Source organism: Pelobates fuscus, chromosome 3, assembly GCF_036172605.1.
Source record: "Pelobates fuscus isolate aPelFus1 chromosome 3, aPelFus1.pri, whole genome shotgun sequence".
In the NCBI taxonomy this organism is placed as follows: Eukaryota; Metazoa; Chordata; class Amphibia; order Anura; family Pelobatidae; genus Pelobates; species Pelobates fuscus.
Genome location: NC_086319.1, coordinates 151,460,171 through 151,476,789, shown reverse-complemented (window position 1 = coordinate 151,476,789; position 16,619 = coordinate 151,460,171). Strand labels below are relative to the sequence as shown.

Sequence of the window (16,619 nt, the reverse complement as noted above, 5' to 3'; positions counted from 1 at the left end):
TGAAATCTTGCGCCCCCAAGCCGCTCGCGCACGCCCGCACACTCTAAAGAGGAGAGAGGATTTAGCCGCCGAAATCCCTACCACCCACCTGGAATCCTGAAACGCCCACTAGTGGGCGGTAAGGACCAGGTTGACAACCCGTGGTCTAAATAAACAGTGTTACACTACGAGGATTGTTTTTGTATCATTTTAAAGGTATCATCTTGCTGCTGCAAACTACTGTGTTTTAAACCATTGAACTTTATTTCAACGACAGTAATTAACCCCTTCCAATACCAAGGACTCTGGACATCTTTATATACATTTTCTCAGAAGACTCTATATATTACCAACATATACCATGAACATTAGTAAGGTCTATTGGTAACTAACAGACATTTTGTTGCAAGTAATGGTTAAAAATATTTTTTCTTCTTTAGAATACTCATGGAGCACCCTTGTATAGTGTGAGGGTTTCTCTCACATAGCGCTACCACAATTTTGATATAATTTTATATGTGAGATTAGGAAATTTCCAATGTGTTTTTACCTGCTTTTATTAATTTGTTTATTTATCGATTTGCGCTCTCTTATTTCTGTATATTAGAACCTAAAAGAAGATGATGCCACACCATAAAAGAAGAATAAATAACCCTGTTAGTCTGGATATGCTAGGAACTCAGTACTACGGAATCAGGAACACAGTCATGTCTGTATATCCCTGCCTCTTGATGAATGATGGGAATAGAATCCCAGTGGTTGGCTTTGGTACCTATGCACCAGATAAGGTGAGTGCTACAGACTAGGTGGAAGGTAAGGTTATATTTGTAACTAAGTTTTAACTATGTTTCTGTGTTCAACATATCTCTCTCAAGTACAGTTCATATATTAAACCACAGACAAAAAACAAACCAGATGAGATGCCTTGCCTATACTTCAAATGGGGGTTGTATACTAGAAAAAGCCCTCCCAGTACCATGTGGTGTGTACTAGTTTATCACTGTAATCCACAACAATAAAACTCACAGTAATGTCTAGTGTTTGAAAACAACTCCCAGCACGCAGTCTCAGGCACATAGTCATACACACAGTATCAGGTATACAGTCAAATACACAGGTCTATTCAGCCACACACAGGTACAGTCAGCCAGTCACACATGGTTAACCCCTTAACCCCTTAAGGACCAAACTTCTGGAATAAAAGGGAATCATGACATGTCACACATGTCGTGTCCTTAAGGGGTTAAGGACACATGACATGTGTGTCATGTCATGATTCCCTTTTATTCCAGACATTTGGTCCTTAAGGGGTTAAAGGCAGCCCCACACATACAGTTACAGGCAGTGGCGGATCCAGGGGGGGGGCAACGGGGCAATTGCCCCCCCCGAGAATACCGACTGTCTCCCTCTCCCTCCCCCTCCCCTGCCAGCCCTTAAATGTGCGTGCGGACCGGAGGGGAGATCACAGATCTCCCTCCCCGGTCCGCAGGCACTGTGCTGGCGGCCGGCGGGGGAGGGAGCGAGTTAGAGGGAGGACCCGGAGGTCAGGCTGCAGCTCCTCCGGGTCCTCCTCTCGCGAGATTTGGAGCGTTGCCGCGGTTACCACGGCAACGCTCCAAATCTCGCGAGAGTGAACTCTAGCCCGGGAGCGTGGGCTAGAGTTCACTCTCCCCACTGGGACCACCAATGAATCGCCCACCGGACCACCAGGGAAATGTCCCCCCTCCCCCAGTAAAGGTAAGAAGGGAGGGGGGACATAGAATATTTATTTAAATAAAAAATAAATATATATATATATATATATATATAAAAAAAGACCCCATACCCTTATATCACACACACTGCCCCCCATACACCCACACTGCCCCCCATACACACACACTGACCCACATACACACACTGACACCCATACTGCCCCCCATACACCCACACTGCCCCCATACACACACTGCCCCCCATACACACACTGCCCCCATACTGCCCCCATACACCCACACTGCCCCCATACACCCACACTGCCCCCCATACACCCACACTGCCCCCCATACACCCACACTGCCCCCCATACACCCACACTGCCCCCCATACACCCACACTGCCCCCCATACACCCACACTGCCCCCCATACACCCACACTGCCCCCCATACACCCACACTGCCCCCCATACACCCACACTGCCCCCCATACACCCACACTGCCCCCATACACCCACACTGCCCCCATACACCCACACTGCCCCCATACACCCACACTGCCCCCCATACACCCACACTGCCCCCCATACACCCACACTGCCCCCCATACACCCACACTGCCCCCCATACACCCACACTGCCCCCCATACACACACACACACTGCCCCCCATACTGCCCCCATACACCCATACTGCCCCCCCCTACACCCATACTGCCCCCATACTGCCCCCATACCCCCATACTGCCCCCCATACACACACACTGCCCCCATACTGCCCCCATACACACACACTGCCCCCCATACACACACACTGACCCCCATAGACCTGTACTGCCCCCATACTGCCCCCTCATACACACACTGACCCCCATAGACCTGTACTGCCCCCCATACTGCCCCCTCATACACACACACTGCCGCCCCATATACACACATTGCCCACACTCACACATACACTGCAATACTCACACACACACACACTGCAACTGTTACACACATACTGTCCCACACATACACTGCATCCCTGACATACACTGCCGCTCTCACACACGCTCACACACTGTCCCCCTCACACACACACACTGCACCCCTTACACATTGCACCACTCACACACACTACTGCTCCAATGCACTACTACAGCCCCATTTCCCAGCAGACTTCAGGTAAGTTGTCAAACTGTTCTTAAACGGTTTGACTACTTACTCTGGGAGGGGGTCCCGGCACTATAGACACCATAACCACTACACTGAGCTGTAGTGGTTATTGTGTCTGGATTATTTCTTTAAATAATCTACAAGTGCCCCTCCCGAGATCAGGCTCTGGATCCGCCACTGGTTACAGGGAGTCAGTCATACATACACAGTCACGCACACAGGTACAGGCAGTCACACACAGTTTCAGGCAGACAGTCATTAGCACATATGTGTCTGCCTGTAACTGTGTGTTACAGACAGGAACACACAGTTACAGGCAGACACATATGCAATTACAGGAATTTACATACACACAGTTACAGACAATCACACACAGGCAGGTACGAGCAGATAGTCTGAAAATTGAAAGTAGTGAAGTTAAAAATGATGTGTGTATCTCTTTAAAAGGCAATTTTACATACAGGAAAACAAACCAAAGAATACTTACTTGTGCAAAAAAACATTCCAGTAGGGAGTTGAAAAAGCACAGAGCGTTGGAAAAGTTTAAGATGCAGAGCGAAACGATAAATTATTACTTTGGAATGTTTCAAAATTACTCTTTAATACTTATACTCCACAGTTTTTTACCTGCTTTTTTGTTTTTAAAGTTTTTATATTTATTGAAAGATTTATTGATACAAGTTTTCAAAGGCATCACTAGGAGCATTATACATTATAAAGTGCCCTTCTAGTGTTAATCCCTAAAAACATAAAAAAACACACATGTGCATATACTTGCAACCTGTAAGAGAAGCACTCCTAGTGCAATAACGTTTATTAACCCCTTCCCGACCGCGGACGAAAATTTTCTGTCAACCTTGTCCTTCAGTTAAGGATCGTTGACGGAAAATTTCCATCATTTACTAAAGTTAACCCCAGATCGCTGCGATTGCGGCGATAGCGGGGTTAACGGTGCTCCGATCTGCCTCTGTATTAGAGGCAGACCGGGAGCACCCGATCGGGCTGCCCCAGCACCGGTGCTCGCTCTGACAGGTTGTCAGAGCGAGCACATGTGCTCCATATACTCACCTTCCGCCTCCCTTCACTTCCAGGTTCTGTGTGAAGTGCAGGGAGACGGATCAGTGATGATCTTCTTCTCCCTGTGTAAAAAAAATAAAATAAAGTTAAATCCCACCCCCCCCTTTCCCCTGCTTTAATAAAATTAACCCCTTCCCTGCCAATTGATCACTGAATACAGTGATCAATTGGCAGGGTATACATTTTAATGTCATCTGATTTTTTTTTTTTTAACCCCTGAGGGTTAATTATTATTTTTTTTAACCCTCAGGGGTTACATTTATTTTATTAAGTAATTTAAATATTTAACAATTATATATTTAGCTAGCTGGGATGGGTGGAAGTTAGTGGGGAATTTGGGAATTTGGTGTTAGGCTAACTAGGGGTTAACGTTAAAGTTTTAAAAAACGTTTTAAAAAGGTAAAAACAAATTAAAAAAAATGTTTTAGTAACGTTTAAGTAAAAAAAAAAAAAAAATACCACCCCCCTTTACCCAGTCTTAATAAAAATTAACCCCTTCCCTGCCAGTTGATCACTGCCTACAGTGATCAAAATACAGTTCACAGTATTATACTATGATCTAATTTTTTTTTAACCCCTGAGGATTAACTTTTATTTATTTTTTTAACCCTCAGGGGTTCAATGTATCTAATTAATTTAAATATTTTTTAATTATATATTTTGTTAGCTGGGGTGGGTGGGAGTTATGGGAAAATTGGAAATTTACTGTTAGTGCTGCTTACTGCTAGTTAAGGGTTAACGGTAAAAGAAAAGTTTAGGGGGGCTATCCACGCTCTATGGCCTCCTCATGGAAGCAAAGAGACTTCCCCCACCGAGCTATATGAGTAAATGGGAAACGGACCTGGGGACCACACTCTCGCCGACCCAATGGGAAAAGATCTGTACCCTTTCCCTTCACTGTGCAACATCCAGTGGCATACAGGAAATGGCATATAAAGTACTATCCCGCTGGTAGCGCACACCCCAGGTCACCCACTCCTATGACCCAACCACCACCAACAACTGTTGGAGATGTGAGAAAGCTCTGGGCACTTTCTTCCACATTTGGTGGACATGCCCCTTGATCCAACCCTTCTGGGCAGCGATCCACGCGATTCTCACAAAATTTTCCGATACTCCACCCCGACTAGACCCAGCAACCTTCCTCCTGCACCACACTTCCACCCGTAGCTCAACCTATAAAAAATCCCTAACGATCAGGATACTAAACACGGCCAAAAGCCTAATTCCACTATACTGGAAACATAAGACTCCGCCACCTGTATCTGCCTGGTTTAAACGCATGGAGGAGCTCAGGACGCTGGAGGAACTTATCTCACACACAGAGGGGAGAGAACAGTCATACATGACGACGTGGACACACTGGATTCTGACTACGACGAAACCCGACTTCCAGACACTACTCACAGACTGAGTAGACATCAGTGGGAACACAGTCCGAGAAGTCGAGTAGAGGTGACAGGGACTGACCACATTGCAGCACACATCATACACTGAGCCACCACACACAGCGACTGACGATTAGTGATGTACCGAACAGTTCCCGGCGAACTTAATGTGTTCGCGTTCGCCACGGCGGGCGGACACATGCGCAGTTCGATCCGCCCCCTATTCGTCATCATTGGGCAAACTTTGACCCTGTGCCTCTCGGTCAGCAGACACATTCCAGCCAATCAGCAGCACTCCCTCCCTTCCACACCCTCCAACCTCCCTCCCAGCATCCATTTTCGATTCATTCGGAAGCTGCATGCTTAGTGAGAGGAGGGAAAGTTTAGCTGCTGCTGATTAGATAGGGAAATTGATAGCTAGGCTATGGTATTCAGTGTCCACTACAATCCTGAAGGACTCATCTGATCTCTGCTGTAAGGACAGCACCCCAAAAAGCCCTTTTTAGGGCTAGAACATCAGGCTGCTTTTTTTTTTTTTCCTGTGTAATGTAATTGCAGGTGCCTGCCTGCCAGCTTCTGTGTGAGGTTCACATTGGATACTGTGCCCACTTGCCCAGTGCCACCACTCATATCTGTTTTTACAATAGCTTAAGCTTTAGATTTAAAATTAAATAATTTTTTTTCACTGTAATAGAAGAGCAGTTAGTTGTCTGCAAGCGTCTGGGTGTCAGGCCTACTTCAGCGTGTGCTCTGCAGACCTGTGCCAGCGTGCTTTGACAGTTGCCAATCATATCTGGTGTCTCTTTAGCGTGCTTTTACAAAGAAAAAAGGTTTCCAGTGTAAGCTAATAGCAGCCAGTCAGTGTCCTTCAAGCGGCTCTGTCAGGCCTTCCTTCAGCGTGTGCCCTGCACAACCCTGCCAGCGTGCTTTGACAGTTGCCACTCATATCTGGTGTCTCTATAGCGTGCTTTTAAAACCAAAATTTTGTTTCCACTGTAATAGAAGAGCAGTTGCCTGCCTGCCAGCTTCTGTGTGAGGTTCACAGTGGATACTGTGCCCTCTTGCCCAGTGCCACTGTTATGGTACTTTTTGAAAGTAAACCAAAATGTTCAAATGTCTATCTGTTCCTGTCCAAATCAATAAAATTAAATTGCGTATATACGCTGAAGTAATTAAGTCTGACACACAAGGTTCAGGTTAAAATAACTTCGAGAAAGTTTATTGGCAAGTGCAGTAAAAGCGGGCGCGCAGGCCCTTTTAAGAGGCATTTTGCGTCATCATTGATTATTAGAATATCAGCAAATAAACATCATCAATTGGATTAATTGTTAAGTGTCGGGGTTAGTGTCTTACCTATTGGTTCGAAAAATTAAGAGGTTAGTCCCGTGCCCACCCATCAGAGGTGGGATTATTCTAGACACGGGTGGGGATAAGGGGGTCTTGAGCGTCATTTTACACGGTCAATGATATCAGGCTTCATGTCCAGGTGCAAGGTCTCTTATGAATAGAACATTTCATTACTACTGTGTTCTCGTGGCCTTCAAACTACATTATCTTACAAGTTCTAAGGAGTAGCCAGCAAGGTTTAAGGAGTAGCCAGCACCTCCTGGTGCTTGTCCTTGCAGGAAACACAGTCTTTGTCTACTATACTAATTGGGTTGAGAAGTTCAGTCACGTAAGGTAGTTTTAAAATGAACAAGTTAAGTCATGAGGACAAAATGGAGGAAGAAGTCACAGTATAAAGTTAAAATGGAGTTAGTACAATAATTCAATACAAGTACAATAATAATTTTTAATAATTCCACATCACCACCACTCATATCTGTTTTTACAATAGCTTAAGCTTTAGATTTAAAATAAATATTTTTTTTCACTGTAATAGAAGAGCAGTTAGTTGTCTGCAAGCGTCTGGGTGTCAGGCCTACTTCAGCGTGTGCTCTGCAGACCTGTGCCAGCGTGCTTTGACAGTTGCCAATCATATCTGGTGTCTCTTTAGCTTGCTTTTACAAAGAAAAAAGGTTTCCAGTGTAAGCTAATAGCAGCCAGTCAGTGTCCTTCAAGCGGCTCTGTCAGGCCTTTCTTCAGCGTGTGCCCTGCACAACCCTGCCAGCTTACTTTGACAGTTGCCACTCATATCTGGTGTCTCTATAGCGTGCTTTTACAAAGAAAAAAGGTTTCCAGTGTAAGCTAATAGCAGCCAGTCAGTGTCCTTCAAGCGGCTCTGTCAGTCCTTCCTTCAGCGTGTGCTCTCCAGAACTGTTCCAGTGCACATTGCCAATCATATCTGGTGTCTCTATAGCGTGCTTTTAAAACCAAAATTTGTTTTTCACTGTTATAGATTGAATAGCAGTTACTTGTCTTCAAGCGGGTGTGTCAGGCCTACAGTGTGTGCTCTGCAGACCTGTTACAGTTCACATTGCCAATCATATCTGGTCTCACAGTAGCTTGCACGCATAGTACCACTAATCCCCCAAAAAATGACAGGCAGAGGCAGGCCACCCCGCAGGGGCCGTCGTGGTCGTGGTGCTGTGATTCCCTTTTGCCCTAGAATAATGCCCAGTTTTCAGAAGCCACGTACCCTGAACTTGAAAAGTTCTGAGGACATAGTCGACTGGCTAACACAGGACACCCAATCTTGTACAGCCTCCGCTCGGATCCTTGACGCACCATCCTCCTCCAGCTTAGCTTCAGGCACCTCTCAAGATACCACTCACCCGCCTGCCGCCACCACCAAAACTAGTACCACAGACGCTTTACTTGGTATGTCAGAGGAGTTATTCACACACCCGTTTGAAGAAATGAGTGATGCGCAACCATTATTGCTAGAGGATGTAGATAACAGGGATATGTCTCAGGCAGGCAGCATTAAACACATGTAGGTACGGTGTGATGATGATGATGTTGTACCCGCTGCTGCTTCCTTTTCTGAGTTGTCAGATACAAGCGAAGCGGTTGATGATGACGATGCGTCCATGGATGTCACGTGGGTGCCCGCTCGGCAAGAAGAACAGGGCGAAAGTTCAGATGGGGAGACAGAGAGGAGGAGGAGACGAGTTGGAAGCAGGCTGAAGGAGAACAGGCTGAAGGAGAACGACCTGTACTGGGTGTCCACGCTACTAGACCCCCGGTATAAGCAGAAAGTGGCGGAAATGTTACCGAATTACAACAAGTCAGAAAGGATGCAGCATTTGCAAAATAAATTAAAAAGTATGCTTTACACAGCGTATAAGGGTGATGTCACAGCACAACGGGAATCTAACAGGGGGAGAGGTGGAAGTCATCCTCCTCCTCCTCCTCCTCCTCCCACGACCACGCCGGCAAGGACAGGACGCTTTAAAGACGTGTTGTTGATGGAGGACATGCAGACCTTTTTAAGTCCTATGCATCGCCACAGCCCTTGGGGATCCACCCTCAGAGAGCGACTCGACCGACAGGTAGCAGACTACCTCGCCTTAACTGCAGATATCGACACTCTGAGGAGCGATGAACCCCTTGACTACTGGGTGTGCAGGCTTGACCTGTGGCCTGAGCTATCCCAATTTGCGATAGAACTTCTGGCCTGCCCCGCTTCAAGTGTCCTGTCAGAAAGGACCTTCAGTGCAGCAGGAGGTATTGTCACTGAGAAGAGAAGTCGCCTAGGTCAAAAAAGTCTAGATTACCTCACCTTTATTAAGATGAATGAGGGATGGATCCCGAAGGGACTGACAGTGGGCGATACATTCGATTAAAAAAGGCCTGATGAGATGAGCTGCCTTGGGCTAAAAATGGTCCACACGCTGCTGTATTTTAGCTCTGAATGACGTTTGACTTGCGTGACTTATCCGCCACCAACTAGGGTTCAAGCCGCCATGTTTTAGGGCACTTTCTGCCTGTGAAACAAACATCAATTTTTCTGGCCGCTGCTACAGCAGCGGCTGCAACAATACCAAATTTTTCAGGCATGTGTACATGCCTAATTTTTAGGCCCACTGGTGCAGCACTGTGGCTTCAAAAACCAAACCAAAAAAAAATCCTCCAAGATGGCACCAATATACCAGTGGTCTAAGCATCTTCCCACCTTGGCCTAAAAAGGGGAGGTGATTCAACAATTAAAAATCTCTGCCATTTACACGTCCACTGATAGGAGACGCGGAAGGTATTAAACTGATATGAACAATACTAAACTCACCACTCCTATCTGGTGGCACATTAGCTTGCCCGCGCAGTGCCCCAAATTTCAAGTAAGAGGACCGACCAAGCATCTTCTTCCATCTCCCTGTTACATAAATCAATGCCATATCCATAGAAATTGTAGAGAATATCCAGGATAGTTTTACAGGGCCAAATCATGTTGCCTGTTGAAAGAGGTGACCTTGCTCGGGTCCCAGGTGTGCGGTTCCTAAAATGGCTGCCATATACATGTCCACTGATAGGAGACGCGGAAGGTATTTAACTGATATGAACAATACTAAACTCACCACTCCTATCTGGTGGCACATTAGCTTGCCTGCGCAGTGCCCCAAATTTCAAGTAAGAGGACCGACCAAGCATCTTCTTCCATCTCCCTGTTACATAAATCAATGCCATATTCATAGAAATTGTAGAGAATATCCAGGATAGTTTTACAGGGCCAAATCATGTCGCCTGTTGAAAGAGGTGACCTTGTTCGGGTCCCAGGTGTGCGGTTCCTAAAATGGCTGCCATATACACGTCCACTGATAGGAGACGCGGAAGGTATTAAACTGATATGAACAATACTCCACTCCTATCAGTTGGTTCGTCCCATTGTGATTTATGCCCCCCACCCACCGCGCAGGGGTTGGGGAGGACAGTAGCTCCCCCCAGTGTGTATCATGGGCTTTGAGGACAGGTGTCAATCCATACCTGCCAAGTGACCCTATGTAGGGGGAACAGTCCCTATTCTGCTCTGTGTCAGTGTGTATCATGGTCTCTGGACGGTGAACAGTCTCTATTCTGCTCTGTGTCAGTGTGTATCAGGGGCTTTGAGGACAGGTGTCAATCCATACCTGCCAAGTGACCCTATGTAGGGGTAACAGTCCCTATTCTGCTCTGTGTCAGTGTGTATCATGGTCTCTGTGGACGGGGAACAGTCTCTATTCTGCTCTGTGTCAGTGTGTATCATGGTTTCTGTGGACGGGGAACAGTCTCTATTCTGCTCTGTGTCAGTGTGTATCATGGTTTCTGTGGACGGGGAACAGTCTCTATTCTGCTCTCTGTCAGTGTGTATCATGGACTCTGTGGACAGGGAACAGTCTCTATTCTGCTCTGTGTCAGTGTGTATCATGGTCTCTGTGGACAGGGAACAGTCTCTATTCTGCTCTGTGTCAGTGTGTATCAGGGGCTTTGAGGACAGGTGTCAATCCATACCTGCCAAGTGACCCTATGTAGGGGGAACAGTCTCTATTCTGCTCTGTGTCAGTGTGTATCATGGTCTCTGTGGACAGGGAACAGTCTCTATTCTGCTCTGTGTCAGTGTGTATCAGGGGTTTTGAGGACAGGTGTCAATCCATATCTGCCAAGTGACCCTATGTAGGGGGAACAGTCCCTATTCTGCTCTGTGTCAGTGTGTATCAGGGGTTTTGAGGACTGGTGTCAATCCATATCTGCCAAGTGACCCTATGTAGGAGGAACAGTCCCTATTCTGCTCTGTGTCAGTGTGTATCAGGGGTTTTGAGGACAGGTGTCAATCCATATCTGCCAAGTGACCCTATGTAGGGGGAACAGTACCTATTCTGCTCTGTGTCAGTGTGTATCAGGGGTTTTGAGGACAGGTGTCAATCCATATCTGCCAAGTGACCCTATGTAGGGGGAACAGTCCCTATTCTGCTCTGTGTCAGTGTGTATCAGGGGTTTTGAGGACAGGTGTCAATCCATATCTGCCAAGTGACCCTATGTAGGAGGAACAGTCCCTATTCTGCTCTGTGTCAGTGTGTATCAGGGGTTTTGAGGACAGGTGTCAATCCATATCTGCCAAGTGACCATATGTAGGGGGAACAGTCCCTATTCTGCTCTGTGTCAGTGTGTATCAGGGGTTTTGAGGACAGGTGCCAATCCATATCTGCCAAGTGACCCTATGTAGGGGGAACAGTCTCTATTCTGCTCTGTGTCAGTGTGTATCAGGGATCATTAGGATAGGTGTCAATCCATATCTGCCAAGTGACCCTATGTAGGGGGAACAGTCCCTATTCTGCTCTGTGTCAGTGTGTATCAGGGATTTGACTATCTTTATTCAGATTGAAAAATTACAATTCCAGGAAAAATTTAACAAACATTTACAAGAACATGTTATGCACATCATAGAAACAACGTGAACCTCTTTAAAGCCACAAACTTAAGACAAAAAATACGTACACACAATGTGTAAGGGTTTGAAAGAATATTCTGAATCCTTACATGTTTACTTTATCGTTTGTTTGATTTTTGTGAACCATATATAAACTACAAGCAGCGTGAAAACTATAAAAACTCAAGTGGCCATGCTGATCAAATTAAATAGTATGCTTTACACAGCGTATAAGGGTGATGTCACAGGACAACGGGAATCTAACAGGGGAAGAGGTGAAAGTCATCCTCCCCCTCCCACGACCCCGCCATATCTGCCAAGTGACCCTATGTAGGGGTAACAGTCTCTATTCTGCTCTGTGTCAGTGTGTATCATGGTCTCTGAGGACGGGGAACAGTCTCTATTCTGCTCTGTGTCAGTGTGTATCAGGGGCTTTGAGGACAGGTGTCAATGTTAGGTGATTTCTGCCCTTTATGGATTAAAAGCAGACTCTGCATCAACTGTGTAATTTTCCATGGGAGTTTTGCCATGGATCCCCCTCCGGCATGCCACAGTCCAGGTGTTAGTCCCCTTGAAACAACTTTTCCATCACTTTTGTGGCCAGAAAGAGTCCCTGTGGGTTTTAAAATTCGCCTGCCCATTGAAGTCAATGGCGGTTCGCGCGGTTCGCTGGTTCGCGAACATTTGCGGAAGTTCGCGTTCGCTGTCCGCGAACCGAAAATTTCGGGTTCGCGACAACACTACTGATGATATTGACTTAGCCCTGACGGGGACACGGGACCGTACAGACCCATTGGGCAGGGACTTTTTTTTTTTTAATTCTTTATTTTTGTAGTGCAGAGGCTTTATACAGTCACTTGGGAGGTACCCCAAAGGCAGTCCTCCAGCGCATTATGAAAACATAGAGGTACAGGATTGGTCTTGCACATTTTTAAAGTTTAAAGATTACTTAAGCATATTCACTACATAGTGTAATCTGAATTAAAATAAACTAAATTGACGTCGCTTTAACTGTCTGCTCTTGGAATGAAAGTAAGATGCTGTATCCAGCTTAATGACAACTATACCAGACAACAAAAGGGGAATCACTTAACTCGCTTAGGACTTTGTCAATATGTATGTCCACTGATAGGAGACGCGGAAGGTATTAAACTGATATGAACAATACTAAACTCACCACTCCTATCTGTCAAAGTAATGGCGACCTGGTCAGAGACCGGTTTAATAGCGATCACTGCATGACATGCTTATCTGGCATGGACTCGTCTAATGGAGGGTGATTGTTTAGTACAGGGCAACCAGGCTAGATAATGTGCGCTGCCTCTCTATACGTGAGACAGGTAGAGAACTGTCAGAAACATACTAGCCAAAAACAAAAATTAAACAAATATAACAAGGAGACAACAGGTCACCAGAAGTTAAAGAGACTGAGAGTCCATGCTGGCGTGCAGCAGTCATCCCCCGTGTTTGGGTGGATTATTTTGGCTTCTGTCCTCAGCGTAGCCCGAAGTCAGCCAACTCCCGATCTGCAGAGCCGCAGTGGTTGCAGGTAAGCCGAGTGGGAGTTTCTATGCCCATACGCTCTGTCCTTTGGTGCCCCTGCGGTGGTTGTTGTTTGCACCGGCGTCCGCCAACTGCTGTAAGCGTGCAGGCGTCTGTGTGAGGTTCAGCGGATATTATATGTAGAAGGCCGGAGGGTCAGGAGCCATCCCCACGATCCGCAGCACATTCCCCAGGGGATTCCCACAGACAGTTCATGCTGATCTGATCTCATCATATTGCTTGGTGAGAGGGTTAAGTGTGTTTAGTCCCTTGCTGCTGCCCATTCCTCCATGGGAGATAGCTGGAGCGCAGGAGTGTCTGTCTGGGCGGTAGTGTTGCGTGGTGAGGGGTCGGGAAGCAGACACCGGCTGTTCATCGCCGCTAGATCCGGGATTCCTGCACATTTAAAAGATCGGTAAGCTTAGGAGCATTTGTGTCGGAGAACCCCTCTGCCTCACCTCCCCGATGTTTTCGGTCAGCTGAGCCTTGATGATTTCTGGCTTTGCCGCCGTTTTGGTTTTGCCCGCCATGACCGCCATTTTGGTAACGGAGGGTCTTCTTTGCTCCAGGCGCCTGCGGGAACAGTCTCCTGGGACCGGGATGACCCCCACCGGTCCATAGGGGGGGGGATACGGGGCCCCTACCATGTGGCAGCAGAGTACCTGGAGGAAACCGCAGAGCAGGATAGCGAGGTGGCGGCCGTCCACCTCACTCACCGCCCGGGTAGGCCCCAGTTGTGGCGGTGCCGACGTGCCTTTTCCGAGGTCCAGTCGCTTGTGGTCTGTTTGGCCTCAGCACCAGTCCCTCTTTGCCCGCAGGACCGTTGCTTCCAAACTGCAGGTAAGTATTTTTTGGTGATTTACAAGCTTTAAGGTCGTTTTTCTGCAGGAGCTCGCCTTGTGTGCGACCTCTCAGCATGGCGGTCGGGCCCCGCCCCCCCCAAAATATGCCTTTTGAATTACCCTGGGATGTCTTCTTTAAGAAATGGTATGCCTTTATGGTGTAATTGGATTATATAGCCTTGTAAAATACTCCAAAATGGGACATGGACACAGCGTAAAAATTTAAAGTTTGAAAAAAAATGGAATGGCTGTGTCTCAAATGTGCCCCTTCAATGTCCCCATATACCTGGCAAAGGTACATACGGGGGTATTGCTGTACTCAGCCGACATAGCTTAGCAACATATGAAGTAGTATACAGTCGTAGTACACATAAAGTTTGCAAAATATACTGCGCAAACTCACTTTGTGTGTCAAAAAGGCAGAAAAAATGCTTATTACCACTACACTTGGTACAAGCTAGCTGAAAAATTATCCCACGCTAAGGTTCAAAATAGGCCTTTTGAATTGCCCTGGGATGTCTTCTTTAACCCCTTAAGGACAGAGCTTCAGAAGCTTGACTTACGCTTAATGACACAAGCAATTTTTGCATTTTCTTGCTGTTTGCGTTCAACTGCAATTTGCATCTCTCTCATTTATTGCACCGACACATATTATATACTGTTTTTTAAAGGACAGAAAGGGCTTTAATTTGATATAACATATAAATATATAAATGCTTACTTATTATAAAAAAAATACAGAAAAATGCAAAAAAAATGAAAAATATTGTTTGTTTTTTTTACAGTTTTTGCAATCATAATGTGTGCATAATTAGTGCAGGTTAAGGAAAGTAATTAAAAATAAATTCATTTATTTGTTCTGATTTACAGAATATATAATGTGTCTGGGATTTTAAGTTTTTTTTGGTAGTTACAGGTCACAAAGCACAAGGAATAAAATAAAATTTTAATATGGAGCGATTTTAGAATTTGGTATGTTTGTCTTGTAAGCCTAATAGCCATAAAATAAAACAAAATTGCCACACAAAAGTATATATTTATATAAAGTAGACATCACAGGCTATTTACCTAAGGTTGTTTTGACACTTTCTACGTAGCCATTTTACCGCCAACCTCTGCTAAATATTGGAGTAAAATTGTGTTTTTGGGGGGTTTTCGCACACAAACGTATAACAAAGAACTTCTCATGTGTATTTTGTAAAGTTGTTGTGTGCTATTCCTGTACAAAGTTTTATTATGTGTTCAGTTACTTCTGCTGAGTACAACGGTACCCCCATTGTATGTCTTTGGCACTATTTTGTGAAGCTACAGTGCCATATAGGAGACCTGTCCTTTTCAGTATTCACAGTAGAATTTTGAGAGACGGATATAATGAGCCTATGCTTCCATTTGGGGTATTATAACAGTTTGACTGTTCAAAAACCCCCACAAAGGCCTACCATTTGTAAAAGTAGACACTCCAGGGTATCTCATAAGGTGCATATTGTGCCTTAACATGCCCCCATTTTTTTACCATTACATGCCAAAGTATGTGGTAAAAAATAATTGTGTGCATTTTTTACATACGGATTGCATTTTTGCTGGGCATTTTGTATATTTCATATGTGCCACTAAGTTCAAACCCCCCAAATTATGCTCAGCTAAGTCTTCTGAGTAAAAGGACACCCCCATTGTATGTCTATGGCACTATTTCGTGAAGCTACAGTGCCATACAGGAGACCTGTCCTTTTCAGTATTCACAGTAGAATTTTGAGAGACGGATTTAATGAGCCTATGCTTCCATTTGGGGTATTATAACAGTTTGACTGTTCAAAAAAAAAACCACAAAGGCCTACCATTTGTAAAAGTAGACACTCCAGGGTATATCATAAGGTGCATATTGTGCCTTAGCATGCCCCCATTTATTCACCAATATATGCCAAAGTATGTGGTAAAAAATAATTTTGTGCATTTTTTGACATACGGATTGCATTTTTGCTGGGCATTTTGTATATTTCATATGTGCCACTAAGTTCAAAACCTTCAAATTATGCTCAGCTAAGTCTTCTGAGTAAAAAGACATCCCCAATGAATGTCTTTGGCACTATTTTGTGAAGCTACAGTGGCATATTGGAGACCAAGCCATATCAGTTTTTACAGAACTTTGAATTTTGACGCTGGACCTATGTGCAATTTCCAAGCATCTTCGTAAGTTTTAAATTCAAACTACCCCACAAAGGCCTACCATTTCTTAAAGTAGACACCCCAGGGTATTTCAAAAGGCATATTTTGAACCTTAGCGTGGGATAATTTTTCCGCTAGCTTGTACCAGGTGTAGTGGTAATAAGCGTTTTTTCTGCCTTTTTGACACACAAAGTGAGTTTGCACAGTATATTTTGCAAACATTTTGTGTACCACCACTCTATAATACTTTATATGTTGCTCAGCTATGTCGGCTGAGTACATAAATACCCCCGTATGTACCTTTGCCAGGTATATGTGGACATCGGAGGGGCACATTTGGGACACAGCCATTCCATTTTTTTCAAACTTTAAATTTTTACGCTGTGCCCATGTCCCATTTTAGAGTATTTTACCAGGCTATATAATCCAAATACCCCATAAAGCCATACCATTTCTTAAAGAAGACATCCCAGGGTATTTCAAAAGGCATATT

General features: G+C 45.2%; 1 protein-coding gene across 1 annotated transcript in view; it reads left to right on the top strand.

The window, feature by feature from the left end:
• The first annotated feature begins 655 nt into the window (after positions 1–655).
• The window catches only part of LOC134602558 (aldo-keto reductase family 1 member C1-like), a 95,438-nt gene continuing 79,474 nt past the window's right edge, over positions 656–16,619 (top strand). Inside the window, exon 1 of the mRNA XM_063447533.1 lies at positions 656–767. Coding sequence (XP_063303603.1) covers positions 687–767 — 81 coding nt within the window. The 5' untranslated portion in view covers positions 656–686. The remainder of the gene's footprint in view (positions 768–16,619) is intronic.